Below are 23,363 nucleotides of genomic sequence, written 5' to 3'. Positions count from 1 at the left end.
TGTCCATGAATATCATGATGTTGCCATGAGGAGTCAGTACTAAAACTCCACACCCTTACCAGTGCTGCACAATATTAATGGTGATAATGTGACAAGTCTCTCTCTCTCTCTCTCTCTCTCTCTCTCTCCAAGCTAAGCAACTCATATTTGTTATTGTTTAGCTCCTTGTATGTCTTACATAACTTGAAGGGTATGGGACCAAAGTAAATGACTTAGTTGTTTGGCTATTCATAATTCTACAATATACATAGAACTAAAGAACAAATCGTGACAAAATTGGTTAATGAAGATACCAATCTTTCTGAGTTCAATATAATATACTAAAAGGGGGTTTGTGTCTTGTCTTAGACAAACTATGGAACTGTAAAATATATTATCATGAAGTGGACTTGATTATAATGATTCTAACCTATTCTTGTAATATTACTCAAAGTCAACTAGACTGATTTCCAAGGTATTTTGGATATCCATCATCTCAAAAAAAAAAAAAAAAAAAAAAAAAAAAAAAATATATATATATATATATATATATATATATATATATATATATATATATATATATATATATATATATATATATATATATAATATATAAAGTTGAGCTTAACGAGAACAAGAGAGATCAACACTTGAGTGATTGAGTGAAAGGAGCCAGTGTGATCTTTAAGGTCTTATAGCACTGTATTGAATGAGGAGTAGACAATAAAGTAAACATGCCATGATGATACATGCAAAAATTATGCACTATCAATATGTGGATTAGCATATGAAGATGTTATAACTGTGGTGACTATTTATAGCATGAACATGCAGATGACTAGGATGAGTGCAGTTGGGAACACAATTTCAAAATCTCTAATTGTATCCATTTGTTTCTTCTAAAATCTTAAATGCTCAATATTTTTTTTAAATTTTTTTAATATGGACAAATTCAAACTATGTGCCATAAAAACCCTGTTATTTTACAAACTTGTTTTATTTCTATACATTTTCTTTATACAAATGCTACTATTATACATTATGATATGAATCATTCTTCCTAAGATGGACTACTGGGAGTTATAAAAACTACCTACTTACTTGACTATCTTTAAACGTACATGCTCTCTACCTACAGACCAATATGAATAAATTCATAATGTATGACAATGTATGAAATTGCCATAGTCCCAGGTATTATTTGGTTAAACATATTTTTCATGTCAAATCCATAATTGAATTCAATATCTAATTGCAGTACAAAATTATCTATAAAAATTCTACTAGTGGACTGTTACATGACTACTAACTTTGTGGCAAAACTAGTGCTCATGACTTAACATCCAGTGTTTTCTCTGAGGATGGCAGTGTCATGTAGTGTATGGTAGTGTAATATTTTGTTGAGGAAAGATTATTCCTTCTCGTAACAGTTAATTCTACACATTTTTAAATATTTGTTCATAGACAACACAATTTATTCTTTGATTATTTAATGGATTATGAACTGTTGAAAAAACATACCTATTAAAAATAATACCTCACTTTACTGTTCTTCTTTTGAGCTTATGCAGATATGAAACATCCCATCAAGATTACAGAACAAAATGCAAGACTGAAGTTTCCCCAAGGTCACAGTTCAAACTCTGCCACAATAGAAAATAACTAACCCTCTGAATAAGGAGAACTGTGCAGTATTGAAAGAAAAAAAAAAACTGACCAGGCAGTCAGTAACACAAAACTCAATTCTGAAAGGAAATGGGGACATTCATACAACATGTACAAAGATATATTCATTACTCGCTATAGCACATACCAGTGGCACTGATATGATAGATCATTTTCTCCTCAATATATCTTTGAAAAAAATCATAGGTTCCAATTTCTTGAGAAACAAACTCATGGAAAATTATCTTTTCTTACAGTTTAGATTTTTTTTAATTCAATAACCATACACCAATGTTATTCAAATAATATCAATATATTTACACTTATCAGATCAAATGTAACACCATAAAATTTAAAAATCACATAATTATCACAGTAACATTGGTACTTAAAACTAATACGTAATGTAATGACTGCCTTATGATAGGAATTCCTAATTTTTCATCTTTAATACAACTTTAATACATATTTTATTGGTATTCTGCTGACCTCAATAGTATGCTAGCAATTTAGTCATAGGAATTTGTAAATAAAGACTTTTAGCAATACAGAAACAAATACACAAGCCCACCCAAAACTTACCATTTTTACATTCTAGACTATTTTTTATCGAAAGTTCTTTCCTACATTAATAGCCATAAAACTATGCACAGCAGAACAAAATTACCTGAGATTAGTTAATGCAAATTCTTTCAGCTTTCTATCATCACTAAGGCTACATGTCATCTGAACATACCAACATCCTAAATGTTATTTTTGGCATACAACAGAGAATTCTTCTCCCCGTTCATTGGTCAAAACAGACTGGTCACTTGTTCTATGGCTGCCTTGGGAGAAAACTGTCATTATATTCTCTGTACATCATTAAAAAGTGAGCACTGAGAGAAATGAAAATCTTTCCTCTCAGTATTTTTATTCAACAGTAAGGTTGCCACCCTTTATAAGGTGATTTCAACCTGGAATATGGATAGACTATTGAAAATTGAGACTTGCAATGAAATGCCTCATTGAAATGAGGAAAGGCAGATGGCACTGGCTTAGTCATGTGAAAATAAAGTCGGATGGCACAAACTAATGACAGTTGGATCTCAGATTAACTGACTAACCTCTCTTATACCACATTGCTACCATAATAAATGACTAGAAACCCTTAATATCATTCTTTTAAAAAGTAAAAATAATAAAGATAATGATTTATTGAAAATATCTTAAAACCTGAGCAAACATCCTTTTGAGCATAATGCCTCAATATTATTTTTGTTTATTTGTGCATGCATGTACTGCTCATAAAAAGATGCTTTAATAATAACAATGCTGCTACACCACTTTTATCATTTCTAACAACACTATGTCAAAAATCTTCAAGATTCTAGTGTAAAACAAGCCCTCACACTGTTCTCATGTAGCATTGTGCTCTAGTCATGATAGACCGATTCAGCAACCACCAGCTGCAGAATATCATATGCCAGGTGGTAATGGTGAGGTCCCAACAGACTCTCCACTTGACTCACTGACTCTCCAACAACACATCCCTCACGTTCCTGTGCTGCCTCTAGGATGTGATAGGCTGTTGAAAGGGAAAATTTAGTTGATGCATTGAAGTTAAGCTAATTGAGGCTTCTAAATACAGTGAAGACTCAATACTCAAACTTAATTCATTCCAAATGGCTGTTCAAGTATCAAAAAGTTTGACTACCAATACTTATAAATAAGGTAATTCATTCTAACCTTAGCAAAACCTTAAGTTTACAAAAATTTCAATGTAAATTTTTTTTTTTTTTATTTGATTTGTACATACCATAAGTGAAGGATAACATAGAAGGGTCGGGAGGAGGAGGGAGGTTATTCGTTGGAGAACAAGTCACCATCCATAAAAACATCTGGTAACTCGTCTCCTGATGTGATTCCCATGAACCCACTAGTGGAGGGCTGTGGCTCACTAACACTTGCACTCACTAGATTCCTTATTTTCAGCACTAATAAGCCTCTTTGGTGCTATTGCAAGTTTCTAAATGAAAAACTACAGACAATGAAGGAGAATATTTTTCTCACAACTGCAGTAGAACAACTGGCAGAGTGGGGAAGGGAGAGGCCTTTGTTTACAACAACCTACCTGGTATTTTTATTAGTATCAAGTTGAACTTTTGTGCTCAAGTATTGAAAAGCTCAACTATTAACATGTTTGAGTACTGAGTCTCCACTGTATGAGTATACAAAACTAAACCATTTTTGGAAATTAAAATATATCATTCAACTGATTAAAAAAATACTAATAACAGGAAAGAAAATAATAGCTACATAGCTGTTCATATTATGATGAAATACCTCAATAAAATTGTCATAATTTCACTTATCTTGTGGAGCTATCCCACCTAATAAGCAAGATATTGGTAGTGCATGAGTTTTTATCGTACACATTTGCATATTTGTAAATTTAAAATTTTTAAATGTATAAAATTCCACTTTTCTTTTAAAGGACTGAGGATGAGGATGAGACAAGATGACAAAAGATCATCATATAAGCAATTTTACACTTATGGAATCACTTGACTAGAATATTCCATGAAATAAAAAAGAATAATAGATGGTTGTGTTAGTGGAAGAAGTTAACTTGATTCAGTCCACTATATGAAGAAATTATGGAACTGCAATACATTTCTTATAATAACATTACCTTCTATAAATAGCTCCAGGCTGAGTTCATCTTCTAACTTTGCCCTCTGCTCCTCTATCCAGCCATAAACACCTCCACCACCAAGCACCACTCCTCCATCCCGGTCTGCAGAAACAGGCTCAAGTCACCTCATGTACGACTTAGATATTAGGTTAAGATAAGACAGAATCAGGATAAAAATAAGATTACCAACAAGTGCATTATGGCATTTACCTCACTTTGATGCATCATTACTTACGAAAGCATTTTCCAAGGGGGAAAACTATTCATCTTATTCCATTCTAATATTCCTTTCCAACTTGTTCAAGCTCTATTTATCTATCAACACCTCTTTCACACATGTGCATACTTCTTTACCTTATCATTCCACCTTCAGGATGAGCTTTTTCTCTTCTCAAGGTTTTCAGTTTCACTCATTATACACTTTCTTTACAAATTCTTTATTCTTCATCCTCTCAATATGGCCAAAATATCTTACTGTATTTAATCATTTCTCTATTCCATTCATTCTCCTATTTGCAAAGGTGTTGTATATCTCATACACACTGTCAGTGCTCTCATTCTGCTATGTTGTCACTCAAAGAGTCCCACTGATTACTTACTTCCATTGCAGGTGCACTAAGACTCTATTCTACTTAAACCCTATTCCATACCTATCTAATATCACAAATACTGTAGTACTTAAACACACACACACACATACACACAATAATAAGGAACAATAAGGGCTGTATGGAATTGCAGAGAGACTTTGATAAGATCTGGGAATGGAGCCAGAAGTGAAAATTATAATTTAATGTCAAAAAAAAAAAAAAGACATGATGGTAATGGGTAAAAGTAATAGAAGGCCTACGTGGGATTACAAAATGGGAGAAGAGGTTATAATGAAAAAGAAGGAAGAGAAAGACCTGGGAGTGATTATACAACATACCCTGATCCCAGAAAGACACATAAATAATTTATTTACTTCAACATATAAGACACTAACAAATATCAGGGTGGCAATTAACTACATGGACTAGAGTATGATGAAAAAAATCATAACCTCGATGATAAGATACTTGAATATGTAGCAGTCGTGTGGTCACCACACATGCAAAAGGACATGAGGAAACTAGAAAGAATCCAAAGGATTGCCACAAAGTTGGTGCCAGAAATATAAGATCTTCCCTATGAAAATAGACTAAAGGAAATGGAACTACCAACTTTGAAGGATAGCTGGGAGAAAGATCTAATTACAATATACAAGTTAGTGAACAGTATGGAAAAAATAGATAGGCAAGACCTGATATCACTGATCAAAGATGAAGATAGACAGAGAACAGGGCACTCCAAGAAGATCAGGAAAAGTCAATGTTTGAGAAACATTAAAAAGTTGTTTTCCACATAGAACAGTGGACATCTAGAACAGCTTAAAGATGAGATTGCAGCAGTTGAAAATATGCACAAATTAAGGAAAAATTGGATAAAATTGGATAAGGAGACAGGTTACTGAGCCCCACTCAAACCCTGTAATATACAACTATAGTCCTGCTCGTCTAAAAATGTGGATTGGGTGCGGCCCCCATGGGAAATAGCGGGAGTACAGCGCTGCCATACCTTTAATCCCTCGTTGGCTACCCCCCTCTCCCTCTTCCTCCCTCTCTCTTACCCCTCCCTCTTCCTCCCACCTCTCTTTCTTCCTGGTCAAGGACACCAGCTGACCTCCCATCACCTGTATGGATGGTGGGCGTGATTGGTGTTCCTGCAGTGAGGATTTGAATGTAGTTTTTTTCTTACTTATGTCAGCTTATTTTGAAGTACTTTCCTTCACGATGTAATCTAATTATAACTATGGAACTATTTACCCATCCCAAACTGCAAGGAAACCTCTTTATAAGTATATTATTTCTTTTTAGCAACACTGTAAAATATGCATGCCACGTTTCTTGCCAGGCTTATGAATATATTATCAATAATAAGTTTACTGTTCTCTCATACATTGTAATACTAAGGTTAAATGCGTATGTATATTTGCTCACCATATTTGCTAAAGTTTTACTAATATTAGAACTCTGCTGCATCGCTAGCTATGAGACATGCGGCACCACTGTACAGCGGGAATTCCCCAACACAGCTGCACCCAATCCACATTGTTGGAGGAGCAGGACTGTTGGCAAATACACACACACACACACACACACACACACACACACACACACACACACACACACACACACACACACACACACACAAGAATCATTAAGGAAAGGAGAAAAGTGATATTGATAGGAGATTTCAACTGTAAGGAGGTAGACTGGGAAAATTATGAAAGTGGTATGGGGGAAGATGCTTGGGGAGATAGATTCCTGAACCTAATGATAGATAATTTGATGGTCCAAAGAGTAAAGGAAAACACAAGATTCAGAGGAAACGATGAGCCGGCAAGATTAGACCTAGTTTTTACAAGGGATATACCAATTAACGATGATATAAGATACAAGTGCCCATTGGGAAAGAGTGACCATGTAATATTAGAGATGGATATAGAAGAAGGAAAGGAAGATAGAGATGAATCATACAAAGGAGACCGATTAAATTACAGAAAGGCTGATATTGAGAATCTCAAGAACTATTTTAAAACGTAAACTGGGAGGAGATGGAAAACTCATTAACGGTTCAAGAGAAATATAACTTATTTTTGGAAATATACAAAACTGGGGTCAGGGAATATGTTCCGAAATATAGACCTAAAGAAGAAGGAAAGAAAGATTGGTTTAATGCAAGATGTGCTAGGGCAAAGGAGAAACGAGATGGAGCATGGAAAAGGTGGAGAAGAAACAGAAATCCAGAAAATAAGGAAAACTTCAAAACAGCAAGAAATGAATATGCTAAGGTGAGAAAGGAAGAAGAAAAGAACTATGAAAAGGACATTGTCGAAAAATGTAAGGAACAACCAAAATTGTTCTACAGATTCATAAATGGAAAAATAAGACAAAAAGAAACAATAGAAAGGTTAAAAGGAGAAAACGGAATGGTGGAAGACCCAAAAGTATGGCAGAACTGTTAAATAGTAAATTTCATGAGGTCTTTACTAAGGAATCCAAATTTGAAAGACCACAGGGTAATAGAGAGACTGTCTATATGAAAGAGATTAAAGTAACCAAGCTTGAAATAAAAAGTTGATGACGGAATTGGATGAGGAAAAGGCAATGGGACCGGATGAAGTCTCAGGCAGAATACTGAAAGAATGTAGGGAAGAACTAGCAAGTCCAATATACAACATCATAAAATGCTCAATAGAAAATGGAACAGTGCCAGTGGAGTGGAAAAGAGCTGAGGTGGTTCCCATATATAAGAGCGGAAGGAAGGAAGAACCTTTAAATTACAGGCCGGTATCACTAACTAGTGTAATATGCAAGATGTGTGAAAAAGTAATAAAGAAGCAATGGATCGAGTTTCTTGAAGACAACAAAATATTATCAAATAGCCAATTTGGTTTTAGAAAAGGTCGGTCATGTGTGACAAATTTATTGAGTTTCTACTCTAGAATAGTTGATAAAGTACAAGAGAGAGAGGATGGGTTGACTGTATTTATTTAGATCTAAAAAAGGCTTTTGATAAAGTGCCACATGAAAGATTACTATGGAAGTTAGAGGAGAAGGGTGGCTTAAAAGGAAGCACATTGAGATGGATGAAGAATTACTTAAGGGGAGAGAAATAAGGACGATAGTTAAAGATATGAAGTCCAAGTGGAGAACAGTAGACAGCGGAGTGCCACAGGGGTCAGTATTGGCACCAATACTTTTCTCGTATATATAAATGACATGCCAGAGGGAGTGAACAGCTACATAAATCTGTTTGCGGACGATGCGAAACTGTGCAGAGTCATTAAACAAAAGAGGATTGTGAAATACTACAGGAAGACTTAAACAAGATCTGGAAATGGAGCAAAAATGGGAGATGGAATTCAATGTGGACAAAAGCCATGTCATGGAAATGGGAAAAAGTGAAAGACGACCAGTGGGAATCTATAAGATGGGAGATGGAGTAGAACTAGAAAAAGTAAAAAAGGAAAAGGACTTGGGAGTGACAATGGAAGAAAATAATCAACCGGTTAGCCATATTGATAGAATTTTCAGAGAGACGTATAATTTGCTAAGGAATATTGGAGTAGCATTTCACTATATGGACAAGGAAATGATGAAGAAATTGATAAGTACTAAAATAAGACCTAGATTGGAATATGCAGGAGTTGTGTGGACTCCCCATAAAAAGAAACACATAAGAAAATTAGAGAGACTACAAAAATGGCTACAAGAATGGTTCCAGAATTTAAAGGGATGGCATATGAGGAGAGACTAAAGGCAATGGATCTACCAACCTTGGAGCAGAGAAGAGAGAGAGGGGATCTGATACAAGTTTATAAATTGATTAACGGAATGGATGAAGTGGATAATGAGAAACTGATCCTGAGAGAAGAATATGACTTTAGAAGCACAAGATCGCATAGTAAGAAACTAAGGAAGGGAAGATGTCTGAGAGATGTTAAAAAATTTAGTTTCCCGCAAAGATGTGTTGAGACTTGGAACAGTTTGAGTGAGGAAGTGGTATCAGCAAAGAGTGTACATAGTTTTAAAGAAAAATTGGATAAGTGTAGATATGGAGACGGGACCACACGAGCATAAAGCCCAGGCCCTGTAAAACTACAACTAGGTAAATACAACTAGGTAAATACACACATTGAGATGGATAGAAAGTTATTTGATGGGGAGAGAAATAAGGACGGTAGTTAAAAATATGAAGTCCAAGTGGAGAGCAGTAGAAAGCAGAGTGCCACAGGGGTCAGTATTGGCACCAATACTTTTCCTCATTTATATTAACGACATGCCAGAAGGAGTGAACAGCTACATAAATCTGTTTGCAGATGATATGAAACTGTGCAGTTATAAAGCAAAAGGAGGATTGTGAAATACTGCAAGAAGACCTAAATAAGATCTGGGAATGGAGTAAGAAGTGGGAAATGGAATTCAATGTGAACAAAAGCCATGTCATGGAAATGGGAAAGAGTGAAAGACGACCTGTGGGAATCTATAAGATGGGAGATGGAGTAGAACTGGAGAAAGTTAAAAAGGAAAAGGACTTAGGAGTGACGATGGAAGAAAACAATCAACCAGTAAGCCATATTGATAGAATTTTTAGAGAAACATATAATTTGCTAAGGAATATTGGACTAGCATTTCACTACATGGACAAAGAAATGATGAAGAAATTGATAAGTACTATAATAAGACCCAGATTGGAATATGCAGGAGTAGTGTGGACCCCTCATAAAAAGAAACACATAAGGAAATTGGAGAGGCTACAAAAAATAGCTACAAGAATGGTTCCAGAATTTGAAGGGATGACATATGAGGAGAGACTAAAGGCTATGGATCTACCAACCTGGAACAAAGAAGGAGAGGAGACCTGATACAAGTTTATAAATTGATCAACGGAATGGACCAAGTGGATAATGAGAAACTGATCCTGAGAGAAGAATATGACATCCAAGCACAAGATCGCATAGTAAAAAGCTGAGAAAAAGAAGATGTCTGAGAGATATTAAAAAATATAGTTTCCCGCAGAGATGTATTGAGACGTGGAACAGTTTAAATGAAGAAGTAGTGTCTGCAACGAGTGTGCATGCTTTTAAAGTAAGATTGGATAAGTGTAGATATGGAGACGGGGCCACACGAGCATAAAGCCCAGGCCCTGTAAAACTACAACTAGGTAAATACAACTAGGTAAATACACACACACACACACACACACACACACACACCACATAATGTAGTAGTTAGCACGCTCGACTCACAATGGAGAGGGCCCAGGTTTGAGTCCTGGGAAGCGGCGAGGCAAATGGACAAACCTCTTAATGTGTAGCCCCTGTTCACCTAGCAGTAAATAGGTACGGGATGTAATTCGAGGGGTTGTGGCCTCGCTTTCCTGGTGTGTGGAGTGTGTGTTGTGGTCTCAGTCCTACCTGAAGATCGGTCTATGAGCTTTGAGCTCGCTCTGTAATGGGGAAGACTGGCTGGGTGACCAGCAGGCCACTGTGGTGAATTACACACACACACACACACACACACACACACACACACACACACACACACACACACACACACACACACACACACACACACACACCGGTAGCTCAGTGGTTAGAACACTGGCTTCACAAGCCAGAGGACCGGGATTCGATTCCCCAGCCGGGTGGAGATATTTGGGTGTGTCTCCTTTCACATGTAGCCCCTGTTCACCTAGCAGTGAGTAGGTACGAGATGTAAATCGAGGAGTTGTGACCTTGTTGTCCCGGAGTGTGGTGTGTGCCTGGTCTCAGGCCTATCCGAAGATCGGAAATAATGAGCTCTGAGCTCGCTCCGTAGGGTAACGTCTGGCTGTCTCGTCAGACTGCAGCAGATCAAACAGTGAAACACACACATTGGAGTTTATTTACTGATGATGCAAAGCTGCTAAGAGTTATCAAAACCAGAGAGGACTGTCTGCTGTTACAGGAAGATATAAACTATATCAATGAGTGGAGTAAGAAGTGGAAATTGGAGTTTAATGCCAAGAAATGTCACATAATGGAGCTAGGAAAGAACAAAAGTAGACTTGTATGGAACTATCTGATGGGAGAGGAACAAATAATGAAGACTAAAGAGGAAAAAGATCTGGGAGTGATTATACAAGAAAATCTGAGCCCCGAAAAACACATAAGCAAGATTTTTGGATTATCATATAAAATGTTAACTAATATAAGAGTGGCATTTCAATACATGGACAAAGATACGATGAAAAAAATCATCACGAGCATGATAAGTCCAAAGCTGGAATATATAGCAGCGGTGTGGTCTCCGACCTCTAAAAAGGATATAAGAAGATTAGAAAGGATACAGAAGATTGCTACAAAGATGGTGCCATAACTAAAGGACCTAACATATGAAGAATGACTGAAGGAAATGGGACTACCAACCTTACAAGATAGAAGAGAACAAGGGGACCTAATAACAATGTACAAGATAGTCAATAGCATTGAAAAAATAGACAAGGAAGACCTAGTGCTGGTGACAGAAGAAGATAAAAGGGCAAGAGGACATGTAAAGAAGGTCAGGATGAGGCAGTGTGTGAAGGTTATTGGAAAATACAGTTTTCCACACACAACAGTGGAGAAGTGGAATGCATTGAATAATGAAGTTGTTACAGCACATAATGTGCATAACTTTAAGGAAAAATTAGACAAATGGAGATATAGAGACAGGACACTATGAGCCCCACTTGAACCCTGTACAATACAACTTGGTAAATACACACACACTAAAAAATTTATCCATTCTTCATGAAGTTCTCTCTCACCCTCTGCAAACAACACAGTCTTATCTTCAAGCATACTACCACAGCTTACCTAACTCCATACAAACTGTCTTAAACTAATCATTAACCTAACCATTAACCTGTCAGGAGTTAGGGTTGTTTTGTATGTGTATCAAGTGATCCAGTTGTAATGCAGAAAACTTCAGGAGTCTCCTTTTTAGATAATTTTAAGTAAATATTTTCTTACATGGAAAAATCTCCATTACCAAACAGTAGCAAATTATTACTCATAAATCTGTCACCTTCCCTTTCCTGTGATACAAGACTCATCCTCAACTGACACTGCTCTCACCATTTCAAGAACCATGTACAATACACCCTAAAATCTAAATGACATTGGCTATTCCATAGTCCATTCAGTAGTTAATGACTAACATTGGGATGTCACCCATCACTTTACCCTCCCTCATGCAAAGAGAGAGATATCACCAGCATTGTGGGGTGAAAACAAGTCAACTTGCATTCCAATAATTTTACAATGATAAGAAGTCTTCATTTGGAAAGAATTGCTTAGCATGACCAAGAAATTTACTGTCACATCCAACCAAATATCTCTTAAAAATTGTAAAGATTTTTAAAAACATGACTTCTGAAGATTCATGGTCATAGCTAATCCCTAAAACAAGATGAAAACAAGCACAATTTTTTTTTCTTTGAATTTCATTTTTGTTTTTTTGTTTTTTTCATAATTTACCTACACTCAAATCACAATCACAGTCCCAAAGAATGCTCATTAAAAAGTTAAGTTAAACAACAAGGAATACTATCATCAATCAAAATTACAGTAAAAACTAAAAAAAAAAAATAAGAACTGATAAAAGATTAGTCATTGGTATTATGAATGACAACAATCACATTTGAAGACAAAAACAATAAATAACTCACCTAGGTGCCACAACTCAGACTGTGTCCTTTTGTTGCCTTCCCTCCTGTGCTCTCCAGAAGTTATAAGGTAATCCACTGATTTGGGAAGACTTTCTGGATCCTCACTTTCCTCATCCGATGAAAAGAAGAGATCCTTTACATGTGGCTTCACATTGTGGCTGGTGGTGGCATCTGAATACACATTCACATACATTTTATCCTCAGTTCTATTAATGTGCTCTTGCCTTTCTGAAGAAATATAGGTCTTGTTCCTCTCTACATTACAAACTTTGGATTGTTTACACTTTCTATGGCATACATTATAATGTCTTGAAGCAGAATGTTGAGGTGCCTGCATGACATCAGTTGTCTTATTACTAATGTTGAGTTTCGTGGGTCGGGGTCTGGCTGGACTATGTGGGAGGATTGGCTGGTCACTGGAGGACTGAGAATTTTCTTGTTTGTACTGATTATTGGACACTTCATTACATGAGGTTATCTTCAGTGTTTTTTGTAAATCTTGTTCTACATTTGGTACCAGTTCAACCTTTGGTTCTGTCTGTGTAATTGCTTCAAGCTCAGTTTGTTCAATCTGCTTGGAGTGTGGCTCACCATGCTCATTCTTAGAATGTAATGCTCCATCTTTCTGCTCACTAGGAATCTTTAAGCTGATGTGGATCCCACTCGTTGATACAGGACTGATGTCTTGAAACTTCTCCCGAGGTGTGGCATCCAATAAAACCGTCTTTGCTGGTCCTAGATCTTGTGTGTGAGAAGAAAGACATTTCTGGGTAGTATTGGCAGAATCCTTTTCCTGTTTTATTTGCGGGGTTAGTATTAATACTGTTGAAGTAGCAGCCTCATAAAAATTGGAAGAAGTCACACAATCCTCCTGATCACCATTTGTCATCAGTAATTCACGTGTGCCAGTTTCATTTCTTGATTCCCCTGAAGGACTGTGAAGGAGAATTTGAGTGTTACTGCAATCAGTACTTGAAGTCTGACAAATACTTGTCTTCTGGGAATCAATACCACTATCAGTTGACATTGTACTGTTGTTTGTAAAGAAATTTGAATTTGTTCCCTCTCCTCCTGACTGCTTCATATCTTTTGCAGTAGCACAGGTTTTGTGGTTAGAGTCATCATCTCTACCATTAGCTGATGGATGATTATTCACAGAAATCTCATCTTCTTCAAGTACCTTAAACTTGTCACCAGACTTTGAAGTTTTTGAGACAAATTTACAGTTGTCTTCAGAACCACTAGCATGTTTTACTACCTTTTGATCAGCCTCTCTCCAAACTCCAGCATTAGTAAATTTTACAGTTTCACATCCTTGTATGCCTTCTTGCTGTGGGGAATCACTGTCACTGTGGGTAGTGTCACAATCTTCAAAACTGCCCAGGTATTTTCCTACCATCTCTACAGATTTACTTCTTGTTGGCGTCTTTGTGACATGCTTTGAAGACAGTCTCCTTAGAATACCAGAAATTCCCAATTTCATGCTTCCTTTCCTTTTACAAGCTGGTGTATGCATTCCTTTCGTACCACTATCTAGTCCTGAATCTAAACTACGTGAATCAACTGTTGTAGCTAATGGTGGGGTCGATTCATCATTATTACTGTCAAGCTTGTGGTATTTGTTTTTCAGCTGAGGTGTCAAATGAAGACGTAATTTTTCAAGCAAGCCACCCTTTGTCTTTGAGTTTCCCTCCTTAGTTACTACTTTTCTTTCATTTACTAATACCTCTGATTTTAGAGTAGAATGTTCACTTTCTTTTGAATCAGAAGATATTGTATATGTACCATACAAATTTTCATTGTGTTCACTTTTCTTTAAAATGTTGGTATCATTGGTGGTTGTGTTTATAAAATTTTCTTTATTTTTTCCTCGGTAGTAACTGAGTTTTTGTTGCCGATGTCATATGTATTATTCATAGTAACTGGCACTGATGCACCGACTGCTTCATCACATGGTAATTTTGACATATCAAATGTGCTATTCAAAAGAGGTGGTCCAATTGACTTCATTTCTTTCTCAAAATTTGACTTGTCAATTTTAAAAGTGCCATTTAATACTGTAAACTTGTGCACATTCTTTGTGATATTGATGTGGGACTTGCAGATACATGAATCACCTTCACAGTTTTGAAGACCTTCCTTTAAAGTGAAAGTGGAATTCATCTGTGCTGGTTTTTGTTGCCTTTTTAAAGACTCCTTTCCTGCCGATTTCTCTGTAACAATTTGTGAGTTTTCTTCCTCCATGTCACACACTACCTTTTTGTCTTCAATAATTTGAGCCTCTGCTAATAGGCTTACAATATCACCACACTCCTTCTTCCAATGTTTACGTTCACCTGCCTCTCTATACACAAATACACAGTCTGAGGAAGTGGTTGTGTCCATCTCTGATGCAGTAGTTTCCAAGGGAGACTTTTCCAGATCAGCAGTATGCACTGCACCCCATCGTGCACGCATACTGGGAGTCAAATGATTGGATTTGACCATATCCTTAGAAGTAGGCTCTTGAGGAATCACTGCTTTGACAGTGCTTGATGAACCTTGAGCCATCACTAACTCAGAATTGCCATCTCCCAATAAACTATCTTCTTTATAGTTTACTTCTAGGGAAGAAACCTTATTCATAGATATATTATCTTGGATACCTATATCTTTTACAGCATCTTTCTCCTTGTTCATATCTCCTGGCTTGTTTTCAGTTTCTTGCATATCACATTCATCATGCGGACTGAATTTGAAGTCTCTTTGTGTGTCAGTACAATCTGAGGTGATATCATAGCTTGTTACTTGCTGCAGTGTGCAATCCTCTTCTACTGGCAGATGGGTTTTATTGGTGGTGGCAGTAATTGGTGCTTTGTCATGTTTCTTATCAGTCTGACCTCCTAAACAAACAGTAGAATCACATTGTTTGAAAGCTTTATGCAGCTTTTTATATTTTTTTGACTTGTGATGTGTCTTTTCCTCCTTATCAGTAACATGACTGGTCACATTAACGGATTTCAAAACCTCATCATTACTTTGGGAGACAGAAGTAGATAATTTTTCCATCTCATATGCCCACTGACGTCGCTCTGAGACCATCTGGCTCATCTTCTTGGTGCGCTCTTCAACCAGATTTTTCAGTTTTTTTTGCATCACTTCCCTTAAATGTTGAGGTGACATGTCTGGTAAAGTTTCCTCTGCATCACTACTCTCATCATTTTCACTGCAATGCTTGTCTTGCAACTTGAGGCTTTGGTTAGCTAACTCCTTGACATCCTTTGGGTTTGGTAATTCAACTCTACTATGTTTTGTCTCAGGTTTGCACATTTTTGGCTTCTCAAACATTTCAAGCACATTTTTTTCTGAATCATTATCACTTGGTTTACCAACACAGTTTGCAAAAACATCTTCATCTGGAAGCATACACTTTGCAACAGCACCATTACAGGATGCAGCTGCACTTGCTTCATCCACCATCAAAGCTTCTACAAGCTTTCTCTTGTCATAAACAGCTTTCAGTTTCTTGGTTAAAAATTCATCTGCAAGCCAACCTGGAGATCTTGGAGATTCACAAGACTCTTCTTCATCTAATGTAGACTCAACTTTGAGGTCTTTATCTACAGCATCATCCTTCTTTTTTCTTTTAAGACCTGAACTGTCTAACATTAGCTTAAGTTTGACTGGCGATGGCTTCATAATTTTGTTATATTGGTATTGAGATCTTGGATTATTAATTTGCCTGAAAGCATTAGGTACAGACTTAGATCTCTTCTGATACCTTTTACCACTCATATCTACCTCAGGCCTTTGTACATCTTTGGATGATAATATATCCTCACTTGGGAATCTCTTCCTACTATCTTGCCTCTGTCTTGCTGTGCTTTTATGAGTTATCTTAGTCACTTGTTTTCCATTAGAAATTGCCTGTTTAGGAAGCCTAGCAACAGACTTCAGTGGGGACTTATGAGTAACCTTCCTATTGAGAGAGACTCCATACTTTGCAGCAGGGTCTGTGATGTCAGGAGGGCGTCTGTTGAGCACCACCTTGCTGCGAGCTGAAGCAGGCACATGGTATTTTCGTTTTATGAGGGATTCCCTTAACTCTTCCTCTTCACATCCAGGAATAAATTTTGATAGTCTTTTGAGAATAAATGGTTTGCGAAGAACTGCACATATAGAAGGGCGAGCTTGCGGCTCTCTCTGAAATATCTGGCTGAGTAATAAACGAATATCTCTACTATAACGAGGAGCAACAGGTGGATAGATACCTTTTATAATTTTAAGAATAAGCGCCTTCATATTATTGGCCTCAAAAGCATGCTTTAGTGTTAGCATTTCATACAAAACACAGCCTAATGCCCAGATATCACTTTTGTTATTATATGGCTTATTTTCACACATTTCTGGAGACAAGTAATATGGAGTTCCAATGCATGTTCTGGCAAGCTCTGAGGAACTATTCAAAATTTTTGAGATTCCAAAGTCTCCCAAGCGAACTTTTCCATCATCTGTCAAAAATATGTTCTGTGATTTTATGTCACGATGAAGTATTTTATGATCGTGTATGTACTTTATGGCAAGGCATAGTTGAGCAAACCAGTCAAGGACACGATCTTCAGGAAAAAGAATACCATTTCTCTTGGTAATGATAGAATGAAGGTCACCACCTGCACAGTAGTCCATTGCTATTAGTAAATATCCATCTTCTTCACAGGAGCCTCGGAATTGAGTAATGTATGGGTGTGATAAGCTTGATAGGACCTGCAAAGTAAACATTCAGTATTTCTTTAACATTTCTTTAAGCAAGCAATGCATAAAAGAAATGTCAAAAGTAACTTAAGATCTACATAGGAGGCCCCACCCGCAAGAGGGGGATAACCCTCACGACCCTACTTTTGAGAAAATCATACTCAAAGTTTTTCAATTCTCACGGTAATGAAAACGGCCACAATGTATAACTATTACATATGAAATGAAAGGTATAGTCTAGCCTTTCCTCACTATATGATTTTTATTACATAATAATATTTATACCCACACCAGTACATTTTGTTTACCCACCCTATCCCAAATACCTAATAAAATATTATTCCTTTTATTGTATTACTGATTGTAAGCATTTTATGGTTGATTCTCATCCTTTATACTGGGGCCTCATATAAAGTCTACAGCATCCTGAAAATGGAATTGTAGCATCTAAAATCACTGATTTGTTACGATTAGTTTTTTGACATTCCATAAAGATATTTTGTTAATACACAGTTTATTGCACTATTATGCAACAAAAATATCAAATTTTAACTCTTTGGGATTTTCTAGAATAAAGTCTTGCTATCTGATTTTTTTTTTTTTATTTGCAAACAATAATTTTGCAGTAGATTATGGTTGTTAGAAAGGACACCAGTGTGTACAAATAATCAGCAATATCATATCTTTACCTGAACTTCTTGTCTGGCAGTCTGCACTTCTTTAGGTGTCATGTGAGAAATCTTGATCCTCTTGATGACATGTTTTGTGTCTGATGGAACATGGTGTGCCAGGTGAGCCGAGCCATAGGAGCCAGATCCAAGTTCACGGATGATCTGGTAGTCACTGAAGATTAGCCTGTGTGTGGACAGGAGGCATGTTACTTGTCAGCAATGGGATCAACACATTAATTACTGAGGCACTGAATATCAAAAACTTTTTTATCAGGAAGAAATAAAGCAAAAGTTTGCTTACCACCACAACAACTTACTACTTCATCAGAACTCTCGAGGTAAAAATGAAAAACTATTTTTATGCATCACAGTAAGACTGCCACAACTTTATAAATTCACTATAAAAACAGAATCAAAGTTATTCACTTCCAATTTCACCAGGGAAAATTTCTTCATTACAAAATAAGCTAACTTGCAATATTCTACATAACTGACAGAACTGCATCCCCATCCCTTCAGTAAGCTTGGGAGATTGGTGAAAAGACTGGGTCTTGGCTTCCTCATGGCTCATGGACATGGCAGAGGTCGTGGTGGTGTTTCTAAGCCACCGCCTTCCACTGTTGTAAACCCATCTACTGGTGCTGTAGCTTGGGGTGGTGCTTTTGGTGGCGCGGTTGGTGTTAATAACCAATTATGTGATAGCAGTTCTACCTCGTCAACTAAGCCCTAAACCACTGCGCTCCCTAGCGGTACCTCAGATGATGTTATGTGCTGTTCTACCTGTCAGAGTTCACTTGATGATTTTTGTATTGGCTGTGATAGGAATTGTAACAACTGGTTTTGTTCTACCTCCATGTGTCTCGGTATTCCGGAGCCTCTTGTAGCCAGTATCAAACAATATGGCGGTGATTCTATTGCTTATATTTGTACTGACTGTCGTTCATCCAGTCATAGTAATGGTGCTAATGGCCAAGACAACACTGCCTTTAGTCAACTCCTACAAACAGTTAAGAAACTATGTGAAACAGTTCAAACACTTTCCTTCCAAGTATCATCCATGCAACATGTACATCCTACTCCTCACAATCAACAAAACAAACAAACAGACAGATAATAAGAGAGGAGATCAGAGAAATGAGGGAGAGAGAAAAAAAAGAGTAACATCAATTATTGTTAGAGGCATAGATGCCACCACTGATGATGACTATGGGGCAGCCTTTGACCCCATAGTTAACCACCTTATTGGCAGATCACTAACCTTATCAAGTGTTGACTGTATAAGTAGAGAGAAGAAACTATTCCGTATTAAGATTGACGACAATACAGCACAAAGGACTCTATTACAGAATGCTAAAGACCTTAAAAACTCAAGGTACAGTCACGTTTACATAAACAGAGACTTGACATACGTGCAACGCAAAGAATTAGCAGAACGTAGAGCTCAAGCAGCCTCAGCCAACACCACCACAGCTGCTATTTTAAATTAGTGTTTCCCTGTCCAGCTTCAAGTCCAGTTCATGTCTGCTATAAGTCACTAATTATTTGTTTATGTAATGTTAACAATCTACTAAACAAACTTAATTACATAACTAACATGCTGACTTACCACAATGTAGACATATTTGCTGTTACAGAGACCTGGTTACTTCCTTCAATTACAAATGCCACACTCTCTGTTCAAGGCTACAACATAGTTCGCACAGACACTACAGGTACAACACATAAACACGGTGTAGCATTCTATGTAAGGAACACACTTGAGTTTGTCTCCATACCAGTTGTCTGTTCAAATGTACACGTTATTTAACTTATATCCCTTAAATTACACGTCATAGTTGTCTACAGACCACCTTCTTATTCACACTTAGAAAATGACCTCCTGGTTAACTTTTTTATGGAGAATCGTTTGAACAAAGATGTGGTTATCTTGGGGGATTTTAACCTACCAGCTGTTGACTGGACTTTGAAGGAAGCAACATACAAAGATTATAACATTTTTACTCAACATTTTATGAATTGTTTCATATCTCTTGGCCTTAAGCAATGGGTTAATTTCTCAACTTTTTACCCATCGGATAACACACTAGATTTAGTATTTACATCTGAGCTTGATAGAGTGGGAACTATTACCTCACTCTGCCCTATGCCTGGATGTGGTCATGTTCCTAAATTACTTGACTATTTCTTTTCTACTAACTCTGACTCTGCTACAGTTCCCACTAAGAGAGCATGGAACAAAGCAAAATATAATAAAATCAACACTTACCTTTCCAATGTTGACTGGGATTTTGAACTTGCTTATCTTTCATCTGATCTAATGTATGAAAAGTTTCTTGACATTGTCACACCTCTTATAGATTTCTATGTACCACTAAAGCCTTCCAAACCCACTTTTAAAACCTTCAAGCCTCCCCACCAGTTAAAAAGAGAGCGAAACAGATTATGGTCATCATACAAATTACAAAGGGCTACACATGGTCGTCGCTCCCCTCAAGCTCAAATTGCTTTAAATAATTTCAATCATGTTAATTCTCAATTCAGAAACTTCCACATTATTTCCCAAAAGAACATGAAGAGGCTCTTGTAAAAACTTGTGTCATAACCCTAAAGCTCTGCACCAGTATGTGCACAAGAAAAAAGTTTGTGCCCGACAGTAGGTCCTTTAAAGTTAACAGATGGATCATTAACTACTGACTGTTATCAGATGGCTGAGTTATTTGCTGACAGTTTTGCCTCTGTTTTTGAGAACAAAAACTTGTATCCTGCTCCTCACCAACATAGCGACTCCCAAATAGCACATATTGACATACAACAGGAAGACATTCGTCAGAAACTCTCTCTACTAGACCCTAACTCCAGTATGGGCCCGGATGGTATTCACCCTCAACTGTTAAAGTCTTGCCCAAATCTAACTTTTCCACTCTTTCTTATTTTTAAGAAGTCAATGTCAACAGGCATACTTCCTAGGAAGTGGAAAGTATCTCAAATTACCCCTATTTTCAAAAAGGCTCCCGCCATCAGCCGTTAAACTATAGACCAATAAGCCTAACATCAGTGTGTTGCAAGACTCTTGAACGCATAGTGGTTGACGGTCTTACAGAATATCTTAATAGTAATGGCATTTTATCTACAGACCAGTTTGGCTTCAGGAGTGGGAGATCAACTGAGGACCAACTACTGCTTACTTACAACTCTATCACATCATGGCTAGACAGTGGATATACAGTAGACTTAATTCTGTTTGATTTTTCTAAAGCATTTGATGTTGTCAACCACACTATTCTCCTACAAAAACTTTCCTGTCTTGGCATCTCTGGTGTCCTCCTACAGTGGATCAAAGACTTCCTCACTCAGCGAACAATGTCTGTTTCTGTTACAGGCGTCCCAAGCAGTCACAGGTTAATCCCCAGTGGAGTACCCCAGGGTTCAGTTCTCGGTCCTTTACTTTTTATTATCTATGTAAACCACTTACCGTCTTACATAAAGAGTGATTGCAAAATATTTGCTGACGATCTAAAGATTTATCTGCCCATTCGTAACTTGCCGCACACCCACACAGTTGTTGACATATCTAACTGCCAACGTGATATCAACTCTATATATAGAATATCAAACTCCTGGGGGCTTTCTTTAAATATAGATAAGTGTGTCACACTGAGATTCAACAGAGGCACTTTTCCAGAGCAAGACATAGGCCCATATAACACCTACTCACTCAATAGTACAGATATACAAAAGGTTAATGCCCACAAGGATCTTGGTGTACTGGTTGACACTTCTTTACGCTTCCACATGCACATAAAAACCACAGTTAACAAGGCTGCAGGTCTGGCAGCAAATTTACTAAAAGCAACTATTTGTAGATCACAGAATTTTATGCTAAATCTGTTTATTACACATGTAAGACCACTACTAGAATACTGTTCATGCCTATGGAACACATGTTATCTTGGAGACCTAAAGATGCTAGAAAGTGTTCAGAGGTCGTGGACTCGACACAGACGGAATGACTGGACTGTCCTACAAAGAGCGTTTGTTAGCTCTTGACCTCTACTCTGTACGTGGACGCCTTACTCGTGCTGACATAATAAAGTACTGGAAGATCTTCCACTCTGAGTGTTCTATCTCTCCCAAGGATTTATTCATCACAACACCACATGCACATACTCGTGAACACCGTTTTAAAATAGCTCACCAGTACAGTTCAGTGGATCTTAGATCTCGATTTTTCTCATTCCGGTGTGTCCGTTTATGGAATTCTTTGCCTGACCATGTTGTTGCTCTGAACTCGCTGTCATCCTTCAAATCAGCCCTTCACAGTCATTTAGGTGACATTCTGTACGACTTTGTGGAGTAATATGCATACACACATGTGCTGCTGTTTGCTGCACAATAATATATCCTGCATTTCTGAACAGTTTCAATGGGTACACATTCCAGTCCACTCACAGTTTGTTACAATCATCCAGTAATCTACATCTAAAGTTGACTGGCGTACCCATTTTCCTAGCTACCTTTTTCCTACTCTTCATTGTATTTTTCGGGTTTGGGAGCTAAGGATGGCTAACCAGGTGAGTAACGGAAAGCAAATACACAGTACTTTAAACTAACCAGTAGTCTTCATTCCATAGATCCCTAACTTAATACAAAATCTCTGCTGTGAAAGTGAAGAGTTATTGGCTGGTACATCAGTCCTTTCTGTGCTAACTTGTGCAATTGACCTTACAAGAAATACATTGACAATAAAATTTATTTATTTAGTTTTGGTCTTATAATTTTTTGCAAACAATTTCCTCATTATGTATTTTTCCAACAATGTATCAAATCATACTTAATCTTGCAGTGAACTACTCTGCTAAAACTTAGTACTGCTTTAGGTTAAGCTGTTTGCAATGATCAAACATGCAACACAAGGAAAATGCTAATTATCGGGAACAGACAATTATCATTTGGCAGTTAATCTTTCCACATCACCTTGTAGACTGTTTTCTATGAAGACAATAAAGAAATAATGACAAACTTTGTAGTGTTCACACAAACACATTAGTTACACCTGTGATTTGAAATTTATCAAAACACAATAAAAGCCTGAATATTTTGTTTTCAAAACACATCAAGAAAAAAAAAATTTTATTTATGGTTGTTGTCAGCCACACAGACTGTGACAATATACCTCCTCTGTCTGGCCACGACCTCAGACACTCAGACACTCACCTGCACTGATTCATGGTGGCAGGAGCAGGCAGCACCTGTCACCCAGTCACTACTCCAATCATGCACTAACAGTCAATCAACACCATGCCCCGCCCCGTCACACACTGCCCCGCGCTGTCACCACAACAACCACCTCGCCTCGCCGCACT

The 23,363-nt window shown here is 37.2% G+C and overlaps 1 protein-coding gene across 1 annotated transcript; it reads right to left on the bottom strand.

Moving 5' to 3' along the window:
- Positions 1-960: 960 nt before the first annotated feature.
- Positions 961-23,363, bottom strand: LOC123516523. Its single transcript, XM_045275947.1, is given in 6 exon segments — positions 961-3,211; positions 4,319-4,423; positions 12,599-14,448; positions 14,451-17,341; positions 18,019-18,184; positions 23,215-23,363. Coding segments are annotated over 6 exon segments (5,178 nt in total). The 5' UTR covers positions 23,229-23,363; the 3' UTR covers positions 961-3,059.

The sequence above is a fragment of the Portunus trituberculatus genome, chromosome 41 (genome assembly GCF_017591435.1).
Source record: "Portunus trituberculatus isolate SZX2019 chromosome 41, ASM1759143v1, whole genome shotgun sequence".
Lineage (NCBI taxonomy): Eukaryota > Metazoa > Arthropoda > Malacostraca > Decapoda > Portunidae > Portunus > Portunus trituberculatus.
Note: the sequence above shows the minus strand (reverse complement) of the source record. Positions and strands in the feature narration are given on the sequence as shown.